The sequence below is a fragment of the Ochotona princeps genome, chromosome 25 (assembly GCF_030435755.1).
Source record: "Ochotona princeps isolate mOchPri1 chromosome 25, mOchPri1.hap1, whole genome shotgun sequence".
In the NCBI taxonomy this organism is placed as follows: domain Eukaryota; kingdom Metazoa; phylum Chordata; class Mammalia; order Lagomorpha; family Ochotonidae; genus Ochotona; species Ochotona princeps.
Genome location: NC_080856.1, coordinates 33,739,178 through 33,758,576, shown reverse-complemented (window position 1 = coordinate 33,758,576; position 19,399 = coordinate 33,739,178). Strand labels below are relative to the sequence as shown.

Below are 19,399 nucleotides of genomic sequence, written 5' to 3'. Positions count from 1 at the left end.
ATAAATAAATCTTTTTAAAGAATATATAAATCTTTAAATATATATATTTAAAACAGAAAACCTGGAGACGAAGTTTCAATCAGCTTTGACAGTTCCAATGTTTAGCTATCAAAATTTTACCTTCTTTCTCTCACATTTTTTTCATTTTTGCTTAAAAACTATCATCATACTCCTCAAATACAAGGTAAAGGAAGCTGAGAAGAAAACAAACAACTTACTGAAGGTGTGTGGGTGTTCTCCAGCCTGGGAAGCATGTAGCAGGCTGCAGGGCTACACCTGCAAGAGAAGGTGGAGACAGGGAGTTATGCATTGGTCTTGATTGTCCCTAGCCTCTTCAGTGGTTCCCACTGTGCTCAGCAACATCAATTTGGAGGCAGACACAGTGGCTGCAGAAATAAAATCCATCAGCTATCCTGGGCAAGAATAGTGCCTTACAAGTGCCAAAAAGGCATCCATGAAATAGTATCAATAATTTCAATAATTGGCAGTGAATAAAGCAAGTAACCATCAGGTCAATGGAAACAATTGCTACTTCTTTAAAACTAATATTACTGGGACTGGCACTGTAGCTTAGTGACTAAACTCCTCACCTTGCACATATAGGGATCCCATATGGATGCTGGTTTATATCCTGGCTGCTCTATTTCCCAGCAGTCAAGGACAGAACAATACCTTGTGAGCCTGCATTGTATGGGAGACTCACAAGACGCTGTATTCCTAGCTTCTGCTTTGGCTCAGCTGCAGCCACTGTGGTGACCTGGGGAGTGAGGCAGCAGATGGAAGATCTTTCTGTCTCTGCTGCTGTAAATCTGACTTTCCAATGAAAATTTTTAACAAATTAAAAAAAATCATAATGTTACTGCTAAGCACTAACTTATTTTTTCAACAAGTATTGTTCACATTACAAAATACCATAGAAAAACCACTTTGTCACTAAAATGTATGCTTCTGAAAAATAACCACATGGTATTAAGTACTTCAATGTTTCTACATTCAAAGTAATTTTGTGAATAACTATATATGAAAATTGAATAGGACATTTAATCTAGAGTTTCTTAGTAATTATTCCAAAAGAAAATTCCTCAGTATTCAATGACACTTTCCAGTTCCTAAAACCTCAACAACACTTGACTTTGACATTTCATTTGCCTCAGCCCATAGGACATCCATAAATATGACAGCAACATAGTTTGAGAAATCTTTTTATTTTACCTCATGAAACAGTTACATTATGGCAACAGCGAGAGAAAACCATTAGATTTGAATGAGTGAATGTCATGATACAGGAAGCTGGGCTGCTGTTTTGGGTAGATCATATCTGATACCCAAATGCTTCTAGGTCAGCATGCTGGGCCCTGTTTGCAATTTTTTTTATTTTTTATTAATTCATTTTATAACCTATTCTTCAAAAGACAAGCACACTAATATTCCCTTTCCCCAAAAACTCTAGAACTGAAACAATCACTGTAATTTATGTCACTGATGTGTGACCATCACTTATGGTTACATTTATATTCAAATGCAAAATACCCCATACAGGAAAATCACATCCAATGTGGATTGGAGTTTGACATAGTAAAATAACCTTGGAGATTTTGAAATGATTTATTGCATTCTTTTACGTGTTAAAAAACATCTAAGAACTATGGGCCTGGAGGTTTAAACTTCCAGCAGCCAGCAGGCTTTTGGTGGGCTCCAGGATGGGGCGTCCTGCTCAGATCCTGACTCCAGCCACCATGTTCAAGTGGTGAGCTGTCGCCTGGCCTGCCTGGTTTCGGGGCTGCTTCCTTCGGGATGAGTACATCAAGGGAGGAGGTCTCCGTGACTGGATAGGTCCAGGGCCAACCAACACCCTCACATTGGGCGGTGAATGGGATTGGGGAGGGGCACAACCTTGGGCCTGGAGGTTTAAACTTCCAGCAGCTGGGAGGCTGTTGGTGGGCTCCAGGATGGGGTGTCCTGCTCAGATCCCAACTCCAGCTACCATGTACACGTGGTGAGCTGTGCCCAGGTGGCCAGGGTGCCATTTGGCGCTGTTGTCAGAACCTCTGCTTAGGTAGCTCCAGGTTGATCCCACTGTGCTTCTGGGATCTGAGTCAAACCTAAAGATTCCCAATGGCAATTACTCTTCCTTTGAAGAACTTGTAATCACTTAACAATACTGGTTGGTGAACACCAGTTCATGCAAAAGCTAAGGCTTGGGGCTTGTCCAGCAGGATATCCTTTGACTTGACATAATGATGGATCAGGAGACTGGTCACATTAGGCAGAATCATAACATTAACTAGCACTCGAGAACCATAGCTGGGGGTAGATTCAGTGCAGGATGTGTGGGCCACACCTTGTGGAAATTCTAGCCCCTCTGCATGGCTCAAAAGTTGGGGTGGTGATGCACTAAGCTAGGTGTGACCAAGGCCCCTGCCATCAATCACAGGTAAAGGAACCCGCAACAGTCTGGACTTGTCAAGGCAGCAGCACCCGAATGTGCATCCTGAATAGGGTGTGGGGTGGGCTGGACTGCAACATTCACCGGCTCATATATGGCCAAATGGAAGGCCAGACTGCGTCGGACACTGGAATAAAACACATTGGCATGTATGAGAACTGGATCTGGGAGTGGATCAAGTGGAGGAACTTGGGAAACTCCCTTGGTGAGTCATAGCTCCCACTGATGAACATGTAGTCCAGACCTGGGGCCAGACAAGCTGGGCAAAGTAGCTCCAACAGTTGGCTAATGTGTCAATTGGTAATGGAACGGGATGTACTGGGAAGGACTCAGCAAACCTTAGCCTACAATTGAAACTAGAGACCAAGATGGAACACAGGTCATGCCAAGCTAGGATCTTGTACCTTCTGGTCTACGTGAGTTAAGGATGCTAAGCCACAGTGTCTAAGGCAGAGGCCAGGACAAGTGAGGGACTGTGACAAGATGAGTCAGAGCAAACACTGGTAGGCGTATGATCTATGGCAGGGAACAGGCCCACTGGGGAACTAAGGGGAAACTCTAACTGGGCTGAGGTTCCCACCAAGGGGCGCATGTGCTGGAATGGGGGCTGTGTTCTAACTAGGAAACAGTTACAGTCTCCCATGGCACTAGTGTGGACTGGGACAGGATGCACCAGGCCAGGTCAGACCCCAACACTGTCTGGTGTCCTGGAGAACCAGAGTAGATGTGGGACTGACTAGGCTGGGTCTCAACTCCCTATTGAGCCATGTGTGAGCTGTATGTGGGTATGGACAATCCATGGCTGGGCTGAAACATCCAACAACAAGAACCAGAATGGGTTGAAGGCCAGCCAAGAAAAGCCACTGTTCCTGCTAGGACAGGAGGTGAACTGAGTAGGGCTGGCTCATGGACCCCCTGGTATGAGCAAAATCTGGCATTGGAAGGGGTTCTGATGGAGGATCCTGGGCAATTCCTCTGGCAGGACACAGTCCCTGCAGGTAAGCGCAAGAAGCATGATAGGAAACAGCCCAGAGCAAGCTATGGAAAGTTTCCCACTGGCATACATTTGGCATGGGTCAGGGGCAGACCAGGCTGAATCAGTTCATGTCATCGTTCATCCACTGGCAAATCCAAACACCAGGACAGAGTGTGGGTTGAGCCAGGTTTGGTCGTGACAAAAACCAGTGCATAATGAGGAATGCCAGGGTGAGGTTGCCTGTACTGGATGTGACTGCAGCACCCAACCAACATGCGTGAGAACCAGGAAGGGAGTGGCAGAGCCAGCGGGTGGGGGGGTTAAGAGGCTGGTCCCCTCACCAGACAGCTACCCCCACTGGAGAGTGTGGGTTGGAATGGGGACAGAATAGGCTAGGCAGGGCTACAACACCTGTGCGCCTCATGTGGACTAGATCAGGGAAAAGTCAGGCTGGACTGATTGTTCCTACTGGTGCAAGCATAAATCAGAGTGGGTGAGGGTTGTTTGGGCTTAGTCACAGCATCAGCTGGCAGAAGCTGGCACTGGGGGGGGGGGCTAATTCTCTCAAGTCAAACAACAGAACCACCTGTAGAGTGCATAATCCAGAAGTAAGAGAGACCCGGCAGGGAAATAGTGGGTTCCTCCCTCTCGGGTCACTACTCCCACTGCAGAGCACAAAAACTAGGACAGGGGCTGGGGTGGCTAGACAGAGAGGCATGCAACAACATCTGTGAGGGCTGGATAGCTGAGTTGGTTAGATGGAACTAAGTTTTAACACCCATTGACAAGTACAAGAACCAAATGGAATGTGGGACAGACTGGACTAGTCTGCTATACATACTAGCAAACCAGAGTAGGGTGCCGGCCTGGTAGGGGTTATTGTGGGTCGCTCCAACTAGGCTGCAGCTCCCATTGGTTGATGTGAGGGCCGAGTGTGTGCTGGGCAGAAGCAGGCTGGACTGCAACACCCATTGATTCCAGTGAAAATCGGGACTGAAAACAGAAGCAACCCAGCAATTGCAACCACCAGCTGATCGTGGTGATGGACTATGCTGGGCCCTGTGCTTGCTAGAACATACAAGAATCTGGTCTGGGAATACATCAAAGTTTCTTTGGTGATCCCCCCATTCGAACTGCTGGACTTAGAACCCTAGCCAAGAACAGACAGAAGACAGAACAGGTCAATCAACCACCTCAGCTCTATGTTGGCAGCAAAATAATGGCAACTGAAGACTCTATCATGGACTATGCCAATCAGTGGATTCTTCAACAACCTCATCGTCCTGGGAGTGGCAAAACTGGCAGCGATTCATAACTGGTGAACTATAAACAACACTTGATCAAGTATATCAGCGTATGCCCCACATCTGGGACTTGGGGTGGGTGGGAAACTGGGTGGGGCTTCTCCCTCAATATCCTCCTTTATCTCAGATACAAGAAGGAAACAATATGGACATAATAATCTTACCCACTTCCCTATAGCCCCTGAACTTTTTTACCTTAATCAGCTATGTCAAGATTGTCAACAATATAATAAAAGTAAATTAAAAAAAAAAACCAAACACCTAAGAACTCACCAGAAAATTTACAAACTGAACTCATTATTTTTCAATTATGACCATCATCACCACCAATTTTTAGCTATTTTTACCTTCTAAAACCTATTGGAGTTGATCACAGTGGTAAAGATTCTGCTTGGAACCAAGAAACCCCAGAGTGCCTGGTTTGAATGCAAGCACCATGCCTGATTCCATTATACCTGCGTGCACAAATCCACCACTGGGGCCCGGCAGCATGGCCTAGCGGCTAAAGTCCTCGCCTTGAACATGCTGGGATCCCACACGGGGGCCGGTTCTAATCCAAGCAGCTCCACTTCCCATCCAGCTCCGTGCTTGTGGCCTGGGAAAGCAGTCGAGGACGGCCCAAGACTTTGGGACCCTGCACCCGTGTGGGAGAACTGGAAGAGGTTCCAGGTTACCAGCTTTGGATCGAGGCAGCACCGGCCGTTGCGGCCTACTTGGGGAGTGAATCATCGGATGGAAGATCTTCCTCTCTGTCTCTCTTCTCTGTATATCTGACTTTGTAATAAAAATGAATAAATCTTTAAAAAAAAAATGGCATGGATGTTTGGTGCAGCTTTTCACACACAATTTTGAGGACCACATGCTTCTTCCCAATTCTAAATACAGCATCACATTATATGAAGGAAAATCTCATAGAAGAACAAAGAAAAATACACACCGACTGACAGTAATGAGTATTAGTTAATACAACAGTGTAACTACTCACTCAGTGGGAACTGCTACACAGCAATGTGATTAGAGATCTCAGTTAACGCTCCATGAAGAAGATAAAGTCAAACCAAATCCTACAGAAACACAAAATAATGTACATGGAGGAAATGTTATACTGCAAACATTCTACCCTATCCATGCTTCATACACCATCAGAATTTATCCCCACTCTGTTGACATAATATTGTCCTACATTCAAAACAACTGCAATGAATTTGAACGTGAGAAATGAAAAGCAACACAGGTACTGTCATCATATCAAAAATTAAAGCAAAGGCCAGCATTGTGGTATAATATGTAAAGCTGCCAACTGCAACACCAGCATCCCATATGGAATGAGCTGTTCCACTTCCAGCCCAGCTCTCTGTTCATCTCCTGGGAAAAGCAGTGGAAGATCATCCAAGTGCCTGGGCCCTGATCACCCACATGCAAGGCCTGGAGGAAACTGCAGGCTATTGGTCTCAGTTTGGTCCAACACTGGTTATTTTAGCCACCTGTGTAGTGAGCTAGTGGGCAGAAGATCTTTGTGTCTTTTTTTTTAACATTCATTTATTTTTATTGCTAAGACAGATATATAGAGAGAGTAGGACAGACAGAAATATCTGCTGTCCGCTGATTCACTGCAAGTGGCTGCAACTGCCGGCACTGTGCCAATCAGAAGTTAGGAGCCAGGGGCTCTTCTGGGTCTCCCATGGGAGTGCAGGGTCCCAAGGCCTTGGGCTGACCATAACTACTTTCCCAGGCCACAGGCACGGAGCTGGATGGGAAGCAGGGCTGAAAAGATTAGAAGCGGCGCCAAATGGGATCCCAGGGCGCTCAAGGCAAGACCTTTAGCAAGTAGGTCAAGGGGCCTGGGCCTTTCTCTTACTTGAACTCTCACTTGAACATAAACAAATAAAAGATTAAAAAAAGAAAGAAAGAAATGAAATAAAGACTTTTTAAAGATCTATTTACCATATCACTTAAAAATAGCAGTTTAAGAAATCACAAACATCAATTAGCAGACAGTGCTCAGATTTAGTCACCTTTGGGGATGGAGGATCAAAGAGACCGAGACTTAAAATGACAAAGGATTTTTTCAAATAGCTTGTCTACAAGGTCGCTGTGCCACCCCAGGCCTCTGCCAAGCACAGCGCCAGCACCACATGCTGCCCCTCAACCTTGCAGCAAAACTCGCAGGAAAACAAGGCTGTTTGTTCTAACTGCTGGAGTCTGTGCTGCTCTGGTGTCAGCAACAAGAAAACTGCCCCAGACCCTTAGGAGGAGCTTCACTGAGGACTCAGCTGGGGGCTCCAAACGCTGTGACTCAAGTCAAGACCTTTAAACAATGAAAAGGAAACCCTGACCAACCGAAAGGTCGAACTGTCCCTGGGCACTCCCCCCTCCTCACTGCACAATGGGTTCAACTGGGAGGCCTAGTGTTCAAGGTCAGTGCTGCAGAGTGAGGACCCCAAGGGCCCCCTCCTGGCCCCCGCCAGCCCGCCCCGGGGTCTCAGGTGATGCTCTCACACACTCACCCTTCCCAGCTTCTGACGAGTCGGGGGTCCTGCAGAGGCTCCTGCGGGGAGGGAGCTCACAGGGCAGCACTGGCTCAGCCACCTGTGCCTCTCCACCAGCACAACCAGCAACGCGGCTATGGCGGCGCCCTACAACAGCCTCCCGCCTGCTGCCACAGGGCTACCTGGAAGCACCTGATTGGACAGACCTTGACTACGCATGACGTCACAATGCGCAGCCAATCAGAATCACAAAGGGCACTCAGGTAGGATTCTTGAGGGAGGGGGAGTAAAGGGGACGAGGGCGAGGCTTCACCTCAGGCTGGAAGGGGCCTCTTCTCTTGCAGCTTGAGCCTTCCAACAGCAGGGGCCGCTGTCGCCTCTCACATCAGTTCACCTCCTGGCCTCCTTCCCTCTCTGCTTTGTGTTCAAGTCTGGAAACCCAGAAACAGATCTCAGGTGTCCCAGATGCACCTCACTGAATGTTCAAGAGATTCTGGGACTTTTTTTCTTTGCATTTGCTTTTTTTCCATTAGTTCATTCGAACTTTCAAAATGCTCAACTGGACTATGCTTGAAAATACATAAATTAATCTTTTCAATCTCATTTCTGGTGCTCATGTTCATTTTCTGGTTTGTGTTTTTATTTTCATAGTGTTCCATATCTTTTTCTTATTAGCACATAGTAATTTTTTTCTGTATGTTGATCTCCTACCCAGAAATCCTGCTTTATTCTCTGCTCTGTTTAAATTTGGTTTTCCACTAGGGCCATTATTGTACATTGATAGTTTTGCAACTTAAAACTTGACCATTGGGCCCAGCACGATAGTGCAATGGTTAGTGTCCTCTCTTTGAACTCCCCTGGATCCCTTATGGGGGCTGGTTCTAATCCCGGCAGCTCCACTTCCCATCCAGCTCCCTGCTTGTGGCTTGGGAAAACAATCAAGGATGGCCCAAAGCCTTGGGAATCTGCACATGTGAGGGAGACCCGGAAAGTAGTTCCTGGCTATTGGCTTCGGATTGGCACAATACTGGCCCTTAGGGCCACTTGGGAAGTGAATCATCGGATGCAAGACCTTCCTCTCTGTCTCTCCTTTCTGTGTACATCTGCTTTTCCAATAAAATAAATAAATCTTACCAAAAAAATCTTGATCATTCTGCTACAATTTCCTTTCTGGGTTTAATTTCCTGGTTACACATTCACAACAATGTGTGACAGACACAGAGAGAAGAGGGCTTGTCCAGATTCAATCTAGCAAAATAAAACCAGCAGTGAGTGATATATGTAATTAATATTTTTTAAAATTTTTTTATTATCATTATTGGAAAGCTGGATATACAAGAGGAGGAGAGAGAGAGAGGAAGATCTTCCATCCAATGTTTCACTCCCCAAGTGAGCTGCAATGGGCCGGTACGCGCCAATTCGATGCCGGGACCAGAAACCTCTTCCAGGTCTCCCACACGGGTGCACGGGCCCAATGCATTGGGCCGTCCTCAACTGCTTTCCCAGGCCACAAGCAGGGAGATGGATGGGAAGTGGAGCTGCCAGGATTAGAACCGGTGCCCATATGGGATCCCGGGGCGCTCAAGACGAGGACTTTAGCCACTAGGCCACGCTACCGGGCCCATAATTAATATTATATGTATATTTCCTGTATTATGCAGTATATATTTATATCTGTTACTTGGTTTCCATAATGTGTGGCTTTTGGTTTTTGTTTTATAACATACCTCTTGTAAGGATTTTTAAAAATTATTGTTGGAAAGTCAGATATACAAGAGGAGGAGAGTCAGAGAAGATCTTCCTTCTGCTGATTCACTCTCTCAGTGGGTACAATGGCCAGAGTTGTGCCAGTCTGAATCCAGGAGCCTATAGCCTCTTCACAGTCTCCAAGTGGATACAGGGTCTCATGGCTTTGGACCATCCTTAACAGCTTTCCTAGCCACAAGCGGGGAGCTGGATGGGAAGCAAGCTGCTGGGATTAGAACTGGTGCCCAAATGCAGTCCTGCCACATAAAAGGCAAGGGGCTAGACCACTAGGCTACTACCCCAGGCCCTGTTTTAAAACATCTTACACCTAAGTATTTCAGAAAATCCTCTCATAATCTCGTGAAAGATTACAAGTTTTATGAAGAATTGTTTATATTCCTGAAATTTATTGTTTACATGCCATTTCATTCTTAATGACTTTCACTAATTTATTTTTGTGTTTATGTATGTATTGGAAAAACAAATTTACATACAGAAGGAGAGACAGAAAAGGCTAGAATCTGCTCGTTCCCTTCACAAGTGGACACAATAGCCAGACCCGAGTTGATCTGAAGCCAGGAGCCTCATCCAGGTCTCCCATATGTGTGCAGGGTCACAAGACTCTGTGACATCATCTACTGCCTCCTCAGGCCTCAGCAGGGAGCTGGATGGGAAGTGGAGCAGCTAGGCCACGAACTGGTGCACATATAGGATCCCAGCACATGCGAGCTGAGGATTTAGCCACTGAGCCATCGTGCCAGACCCCTAATTTTTGATAATTTTGTTAATGGATTACAACAATGGCTGGTTTTCACTATATGCAGTACAAACTTGAGACTATAAATGGATCCCCACCTACTGTGCAGGTTTATGTGACATGTTCTGTACTTCGTGCTGTGTTTTATAAACTTTCACAAGCCTTGTCTGCCTCCTCATGTCTCGAGCCCTATATGTCTGGAGCTGGGCCTGGATGTGTATAACTCTGACCTTGTTCCTGGGACTATAGGTCATCAGAAGTTTCAACACCTCACATGAATGCGACCTGTGCTCATCCTTGCAGTTTGTCATTATAGAAATCTATCATTTGGGCATGACACAGCAGCCTAGTGGCTAAAAGTCCTCACCTTACACTAGCAAGGATCCCATTTGAGCAATGGTTCCTGTCCTGGTGGCCCCACTTCCCATCCAGCTCCCTCCTTGTGGCCTGGAAAAACAGTGGAGGATGGTCCAAAGCATAAGAACTCTTATACGCATGGGAGACTCGGAAAAGTTCCTAGCTCCTGGGTTAGGATCAGCTCAGCTCTGGCTTTTGCAGCCACTTGGATATTCTTTGTGCCTACAGCATAAGCCAGCTGCCTGTAAAGCAATATTATACAATCTGATCAATAATCAATATTTCCCTCCACCCTCTCCCCTCTCTTTTAAGTGACACTGTGCTCCACCTACTTCCCACATCTCACTCCTTCCTTCACCCTCCTCTGTCTGAAGTTCCCTAGCTAGCTTTCCTCACTGAGAACCTGAGCGGCCACAACCACTTCTCCCCCTCCTCCTCCCTCTTCCTCTGCTTGGAACTGCAGTTTTTCCAAGATTTAAGCATTTTCTTTTCTCTTTTGTATGCTTCACCCACACCCACCCCTAATCCAGAGGGATGGGGTACAGGACAAGCTAAGTAACATCTACTTACAAACAAAACAAATCAAAACGTTACTTTGAAAACTTGTCCAGTAACTTGCTAGAACAGAGCCCTCCAAAAGCAATGAATATTCAACCAGAGATTTCTACACCTTCAATTTTGATTTAGGCCCTGGCATATTGGTCTAGCAGCTAAACTTCTCGCCTAAAATGTGCTAGGACTCCATATGGACACTGGTTCTAATCCTGGCAGCCCCGCTTCCCATCCAGCTCCCTGCTTGTGGCCTGTGAATGCAGCTGACGATGGCCCAAAGCCTTGGGACCCTGCACCCACGTGGTAGACCTGGAAGAAGTTTCTGGCTCCTGGCTTCGGACTGGTGCAGCTCCAGTCATTGCGGTCACTTGCGGAGAGAATCATCAGACAAATCTCCTCTCTGTATATCTGAGTTTGCTATAAAATAAATAAATCTTTAAACATTTTCTATTTAACTGAGATAAACATTGTCTATAAAAATAACTAGCCTCTTGTGACCTATGGACAATGTTTGTTCATGATTAAATACAATTATTTGCTTTTTGTAAAAGATTTAGTTTATTTTTATTGCTAAGTAAGATACAGAGACAGGAGGAGAATCTAATCTGCACCCTATTATGTAAACCGATTCTGTTGCAAACAGATAATTTATGCCTTCAAGGCATTCTTGACAGGCACTCAGAAATTCAAAAGCTTCAAATTCTGGCACTTTATTTAACTTCTGTAACAAGATAAATTTTGGAGTTAGCACTTGTAAAATTAGTTTCTAGGCAAGTTGTGGTAGCCAAGGGCAAATATCCTTTCCTTGCACATGCTGGGATCCCATATGGGTGTCAGTTCATGTCCCAGCTGCTCCACTTCACTTCCACCTTCCTGCTTGTGGCCTGGGAAAGCAGTAGAGGATGGCCCAAAGCCTTGGGACTATGCACTCATGTGGGAAACCTGGTGAAGGCTCCTGGCTCCTGGCATTGGATCATCTCAGCTCCAGTGGAGGCTGCCTCTTGGGGAGTGAACCAGCAGATGGAAGACCTCCCTCTATGTTTCTCATTATCTCTGAAATTTGACTTTCTAATAGGAAGTAAATAAATCTTTTTAAAAATACATTTAGGGCCCGGCGGCATGGCCTAGCGGCTGAAGCACTCACCTTGAATGCCCTGGGATCCCATATGGACACCGGTTCTAATCCCGGCAGCTCCACTTCCCATCCAGCTCCCTGCTTGTGGCCTGGGAAAGCAGTTGAGGATGACCCAATGCATTGGGACACTGCACCCGCGTGGGAGACCCGGAAGAGGTTCCAGGTTCCTGGCTTCGGATCAGCACAGCACTGTCTGTTGCTCTCACATTGGGAATGAATCATCAGATGGAAGATCTTCCTCTCTGTCTCTCCTCCTCTCTGTATATCTGACTTTGTCATAAAAATAAATAAACCTTGAAAAACAAATAAGCAGTCAAGTGAATGATTTTCACCACAGCCTTACGGAAGGAAGGGCCACTGCAGCCATAGGGTTTCTCTAAGAAGTCAGAAAGGACTTCACATCTCTGCTTTTGCAAAAACAATTTTTTTAAACTTCTACATGTGCAAAATAAATGAGGCTTCACTTCCTTCTGCTGCACAAAAAAACTAGACAAGGAGGGTCAAAGGTTTCAGTAAGGTACCCTGAGGTTCAAATTCCAACCTGTAATAATGTACAAGCTAAGTAGATTTTCTAATTTACTATGCAATTCCGTTTCTTTAACTGTAAGTTAGGGATATCATCAAATAGTTAATGTGGTCATGGGCAGGGTTAATGAGATAATAAGAATAGAGTATTTGGCTTGCTGCCTGATTTGCACTAAGTCCCTTTTCATCTTATTTATTGTTTATGTTTCCAGGGACAGGCACTGTGACACATCACATACAGCTGCTGGCTGCTTGTGGCACCCACTTCCCATATGAGCACTGCTTCAGGTCCTGGATGGTCCACATCGGATGCAGCTCTGATGTGCCTGAGAAAGCAGTGGGGAATGGCCAAGAGCTTGGGCCCTGCACCCATGGGGAAGGCCCTGAAGAAGCTCCTGAATCTTGATGCTGAACCAGCCCTGTTTCAGCCATTGCAGCTATTTGGTTTGGGGAGTGAACCAGCACATGGAAGACACCTTTCTTTATCCCTCCCTTTATTGTTCCAAATACAAAAACAAATTGAAAAATTCACGGCCCAGCATGGAGGCCTAGCAGCTGAAGTCCTCGCCTTGAACATATGAGTGCTGGTTCTAATCTTTGTGGCAGCAGTGGGGAACAGCCCAAAGCCTTGGGATCCTGCAGCCATGTGGGAGACCCAGAAGAAGTTCTAGCTCCTGGCTTTAGGTCGGCTCAGCTCCAGCCACTGCAGTTAATTCAGGAATGAATCATCAGATGGAAAATCTATCCCTCTGTCTCTCCTCCTCTCTGTATATCTGACTTTGCAATAAAAATAAATAAATCTTTTTTAAAAACTAAAATTTTAAACAAAGGCAACTTTCTAAAATATGGAAATTCATGCAGTTGTTCATAATATCCATTTGCATAAATTTCCCAAAACTGCGTCATATGCATGCACTTAAAATGCAAAATGAACTCATCATTATCTTCTTCATAATCATTGTTGAAGTATCGATCTATATTATTTTGTTGGCCACAAGCTAAGGAAAGTAGATATATTTCTAGGGCCAAAGTCTTAGGGATTACTTCTACTATTTAAGAACTTATCTGACTGGGCTCTAGCATGTGGCCTGCTGCCACCTAGAAAAACAGGCTTTTGAAATCCCAGTATTCTTTCTGCATTTCCTGTTTTGCTTTTGTTTGCTTGTTTCTAGTTAACTGTATCATGCCCATATTTCTCCACAGAAACAAACAGAAGAAAAGACTCTAGAATGAGAAGAGTTCATTCCCCCATTCCACATACAGAAATGGCATCTCCTCTACATACCATGCACTAAGTGTTATAAAAGCACAAAAAATGAAAACCTCAGGTATAGCCAGCTTTTATCAAGCCACCATGTATTTGAATTTCAAAATGTTGGGCACTCACTAGTATTTCATAAACATGCAAGTGTTGGAAGACTAATTTAGTAAAATTCTCACTACCAAGCCCAGAACGGCAGCCTTAGCGGCTCAAGTACTTCTCCTACAAGCAGGAAATTCCATATGGGTCATGGTTCATGTCCCGGATGCCACACTTCCCACCTAGCTCCATACCTGTGGCCTGGGAAAGCAGTTGAAAATGGCCCAAAGCCGTGGGACCTTGAACTTGTGTGGGGGATACGAAAAAGGCTCCTGGGTCTGGATCACTTCAACTCTGGCCTTTGCAGCTACTTGGAGAATCAACTAGCAGATGGAAGACATGTATCTCTGTCTCTCCTCTTTTCTGTAAATCTGACTTTGGTAAAATTATTTTTAATCTTAAAAATAATTCTCAATACAAAGTACTTACACTTTTATGAGAAATACAAATCTTTAAATACACCTTGAAATAAATTTGCACAAAATCAAGAAACAAGAAATGTTATCATTTACCATCAGGGTGTGTGGCCCAAAATGTCAGTTGCTTTGTGTCACAGTTTCTTCATTAAAACAGTACACACACACTCTCCTACTGTGTTCTCATTGCACTGAAGTGATGCAGCCAAAGGAACTCTGGAAAAAGCTATCACCATGCTGTTAACATTTCCTGCCCCTAAACTCTCAACAAATATCTTTATACATTATTCATCCTCTAATAGTTCATTTCAGTAAGAATAGACAGTGGCTGGCACTATGGCATACTGTGTAAGGCACCATCTGCAGCACCAGCGTTCTATGGGATGCTCCACTTATGATCCAGCTCCCTGCTAAGGTACTTGGGAAAGCAGCACATCATGGCCCAAGGACTTGGGTCCCTGCACCCATGCAGGGGACCTGGAAGAAGCTATGTGCTCCTGGCTTAGGACCAGCCCAGCTCTAGCCATTGTGTTGATTTAAATGGGAAGTGAACCATTGGATGGAAGACTCTCTCCCTCTCTTAGTCTCTCTGTATAACTCTTGATTTCAAATTAAAGGAAATCATTTTTTGAAAATCAAATGTTTTCAGAGAGCTCTGCCTTCCACACATTCCACCCTAGCCTGTAATAAACAAACTCAATGCAAATAATTTGGGCCCAGCACAGTGGGTCAGTGATCAAATCCTCACCTTGCATGAGCTGGGATCCCATAGGAGTGCAAGTTTGTTTCCTGGCTGCTCCACTTCCCTGCCAGATTCCTTCTCATGGCCTGGGAAAGTAGAAGAGGAAGAGCCAAAGCCTTGGGACACTGCACAACAAGGGAGTAGAAAAAAAAGGTTCCTGGCTTTTCTTTTTCATTGAGGTCACTTGGAAAGGGAACCGGGGGACAGAAAATCTTTTTCTCAGATACAGAGAGAGGAGGAGAGACAGAAAATAAGGTCTTCTGTCTGCTGGTTCACTCCACAATTGACCACAATGCCTAGAGCAGATCTGATCTGAAGCCAAGAGCCATTTTTTTAGTGGCAAGTGAGATAAACAGAGAGGAAGAGAGAGAGAAAGAGGGCTAGAGAGAGAGAAAAGAATCTTCCACCTCTCCAGCAGCTGCAATGACCGAAACTGAGCTGATCCAAAGTCAGCACGAGAAACTGCTTCCTGGTCTCCATGTGGGTTCAACATTGCAAGGCTTTGTGCCATCATTGATTGCTTCCCAAGACCATAAGTGGGGAACTGGATGTGAAATCCAGCACCCAAAGCATAAACTAACACCCATATGAAATCATGGCACATACAAGTACTTTAGCCACTAGGCTACCATGCTGGGTACTAAATAGTAATCTTGAGGAAAAATGAAAATGATTTGAGGAAGCACACAAGGAAATGGTCCACTATGAGTTAGAGTCAGAGAGTGGCCTGAATGCATTGGGGGAGAGCTCAGCTCCATCTGCCACCCAGATACAGACTAGAAAATTTTACACCAGCAGTTCTCAAAGTTTCCCTTACACTGAAAAAAATAAATTAAAAAATCCCCACTTCTTTTCAGATTATCAAGAGTTGACATGTGATTGAAGAAAATATCACTCATTTTCCCTCCTCTCAGAAATTGTCCTGGAATTCTGCTGCCCTGGTTCAAGCTGATGCCTACAACACTGCCATCCCACACCAGAGCACTGGTTTGAGTCCTGGCTGCTCCACTTCCCATTCCAACTCTCTGAAAATGCTTTTGGGAAATGTCCCTGCACCCACGTAGGAGACCTACAGGAACCACCTGGTTCCTAGCTTTAGCCTAGCCTAACCACGACTATCCTGGTCAACCAGGAGTAAAACCAGCTGATGGAAGATCTCTTTCCCTCTTTCCCTCAATCAATCTGCCATGCCTTCAGTGGAGGGTCCCTTGTTCCCTGTACTGTGACCTCCACAAAAGTGCAGGTGCCAACCAGCATGGCCTGAGGTGGTCCAGGGTCAAACCCTGTGCTGGGTCACAGCAGGCTGTGGGATGAAGTCACACAGGAAATGGCACCAGGAGTCCATCTTGCAAGCACCACCAGAGTAAGGGTGACGAGTCACCACATCCAGCCACGCAGAGAGACAGCAAAGACAGGGGCCACGGAACAAAAACAAAGGACACTACACACAGGGAAGCTCGACCCACTTTTCAAATTATAGCACTGATGTTCAGGGGTTATAGTAGAGGGGAAGGGGAGGAGTGGGAGGGAAACAGCAGGACCCCTGGAATACTCCAGTCCCTGACCCGGAGGGAGGAGCAGAGGGTAGATGGAAGCAGGCTCTACCACTCGAAGAACCCAGTCCCTCACTTGGCCCTGGAAAGCAGGTGCGGTAGGGATGTGGGAGATGCATGGTGGGTGCAGGGCAAATAGACCTGGCTCTGGAGCTGCATGCTCAAGGCTGTGAAGTGCTGTCTGAACAGGCCTGGCCCTAGATCAGCAGTAGGGGCAATGGTGAGGAAGGGTTAGATGTGCATGGAGTACAAGTTGAGCCCACCTGATCCTGGAGTGGCTTACAGGCAAGCTAGGAAAGAGGGGTGGGGTTAAGGGGGCAGGGTTGTAAATGGAGTACACATATGTCAGGCTGGGTGCTCATGGGATACTAGGTAAATGTGCAGCAGTTGTCTATAGGCTGCCTGGCAGGGCAAGCCAACCTTGCCCTGGACTAGCAGGTGGGCAAAGAGCCTGTTGGGGGTGCAACATGACTGACAGAACTCACCTGGTTTTACAGCAGCAAGTGGAGCAGCTGGGCAGGTGTGCTGGGGTCTTGGGAAGAGTGGGCCTTGCCCTGGAGCAGTGGGAGGCCTAGAGGTATAGGGGTCATCAGACTGACAGTTTTGGCTCTGGAGCAGGTGGCAAGCAAGTAAAGGGAGCGGGAGTACCGTCCAAGCTGGCCAGGCTCTGGAGTGGCCATCCTGGGGCATGTTAGAGGTGCAAGACAGGTGGCAAGCTCTGGCTGATTCTACCTGCTATTGAGATACCTGCAGCAAGGAGGGTCAAGTGGGCTAGAGACAAGGTGTCTCTCTCCAAGCAAGCTTGTCCCTGCAGCAGGGGACAAGGCAGGAGTACTAGGGCAAGTGTAGGTGTGGGGTGGGGTGGGTGGTGTCTGGTGTTGGAATGTAGGCAGAGTGTGGTACATGAAGGCTGGGGTCCATGTACTCTGGCCCAGGAGGCCTGGCTCCATCCTGGACAACAGGTCATTGTGTCGGGTGGGGTGGGGGTGCAGGGGAGGTAGAACCAGCACAGGCTATGAAGCGTGACAGTGGCTGGTGGACAAGAGGCTGTCTGAAGAACTAGATGGCCAAATTTTCCTGGCCATAAAGCTGTGGACCGGGCGGGTGTGCTACAGGTTCATTGGGGATGTAGGCAGGGGGTGGGTGCAGCCTAACAGCCTGGGCCTGGATCCAGTGCCAGCAGGTTGGCAGAGTATACCTGCTGTGGGGCAGGTTGCTGTGGCAAAGATGACCTAGCCCTAGAGCAGCCTGCAGGGTGCCAGGGTGGGCTGAGAAGTGGGTCAGGGGACACTGACAGAGCTGTCTTAAAGCAGGTGAAGGCGGCTGTGAGCACATGGGGTGCTGGCTGAGACCACCTGGCCCTGGTGCAGTGGGCTTGTGGGAGAGGGCATGCTAGAGACTCACTGTGGGGCAGCACAGCCCAGCTGGGCCTGGAAGGGCTGGCATGTGGGTTAGGGTTGTTGGGGACGCTGTCAGAACCTCATGAGTCTGCAGTGGCATGCGGGACAGGCTGGCCTCAGATGCAGCTCACAGTGGCTCGGCAGGCAGGCCTGCATCCCTGCCTAAGTGAACAAACTGGAAATCCAAGCACCAGGACATGACAGAGAATGAGCTCTGGGAAGCAGCCTGCTTACACTTCACAGGGAGACCCACACTCAGCAGCTTCCCCACGTTCCCAGGCCTTGGGGATCACTCTCACTGAGGACACAGTGCACAGGGAGGTCTCTGAATTGACTGAGAATCCTAAGCAGCCAGAAATGTGACAGTGTGGACCTGGGAACCCCTCACAGCCTGCAGTGTCTCCTCCAACATTTAGCTCTCTGCTGCAACCACACATTTAAGATCCAGGGAAGGCTGTGGCCTCTGTGATTTTTTTTTTAATACCAACCAGATGTGTTATGTTTGCTTAATACCAATTTGCCACCAACAACGCATTACAGAACAATTCAATTATTTCACCATCTGCAATTAATAGAGGCCTCAGGGTCAATGCTCCATCCCTATACACAGATGCAGGTTAATGTTAGTGAACAGCAGGTGTCAGCTCTTTCAGGTCTTTTGTCCCCTGTAAGAAGTTATGTAGGGGGCCCAGCGCAATATCCTAGCAGTTAAAATCCTCCTCCTGCATGGGCCGGGATCCCATGTAGGTGCCAGTTTTTTTTTTTTTTAAAGATTTATTCATTTTTATTGGAAAGCCGGATATACAGAGAGAAGGAGAGACAGACAGGAAGATCTTCCATCCGATGATTCACTCCCCAAGTGAGCCGCAACGACTGGTGCTGCACCAATCCGATGCCGGGAACCAGGAACCTCTTCCGGGTCTCCCATGCGGGTGCAGGGTCCCAATGCATTGGGCCGTCCTCAACTGCTTTCCCAGGGCACAAGCAGGTAGCTGGAGGGCAAGTGGAGCTGCCGGGATTAGAACCAGCGCCCATATGGGATCCCGAGGCATTCAAGGTGAGGACTTTAGCCGCTAGGCCACACCGCTAGGCCCTAGGTGCCAGTTTTTTTTTTTATAAAGATTTATTCATTTTTATTACAAAGTCAAATATACAGAGGAGGAGAGACAGAGAGGAAGATCTTCCGTCCAATGATTTACTCCCCAAGTGAACCGCAACGGATCGATGCGCGCCGATCCGAAGCCGGGAACCTGGAACCTCTTTCGGGTTGCCCAGGCGGGTGCAGGTTCCCAAAGCTTTGGGCCATCCTACACTGCTTTCCCAGGCCACAATCAGGGAGCTGGATGGGAAGTGGAGCAGCCGGGATTAGAACCTGGGCCCATACGGGATCCCGGTGTGTTCAAGGCGAGGACTTTAGCCGCTAGGCCACGTCGCCGGGCCCCCGAGGTGCCAGTTTTAATCTCAACAACCCTCCTTCCCATTCAAGTCCCTCCCTGTGGCCTGGGGAAGCAGTGCAGCATAGACCAAAGCCTTGGGAACCTGCACCCATGTGGGAGACCCAGAAGAGGCTCTGGCCTCCTGGCTTTGGATTGCCACAGCTCAGGCCTTTGTTCTCGCTTCAGGAGTGAATCAATGAACAGA

The 19,399-nt window shown here is 47.0% G+C and overlaps 1 protein-coding gene across 1 annotated transcript in view; it reads right to left on the bottom strand.

Moving 5' to 3' along the window:
* LOC131483360 (zinc finger protein 260-like) overlaps nt 1-7,357 on the bottom strand; it is an 88,722-nt gene extending 81,365 nt beyond the window's left edge. Inside the window, exons 1-2 of the mRNA XM_058681294.1 lie at nt 7,251-7,357; nt 219-276 (exon numbers count right to left, since the gene is read on the bottom strand). Of these exons, the coding sequence (XP_058537277.1) occupies nt 219-254 (36 nt within the window). The 5' untranslated portion in view covers nt 255-276; nt 7,251-7,357. The remainder of the gene's footprint in view (nt 1-218; nt 277-7,250) is intronic.
* Nucleotides 7,358-19,399: the final 12,042 nt, after the last annotated feature.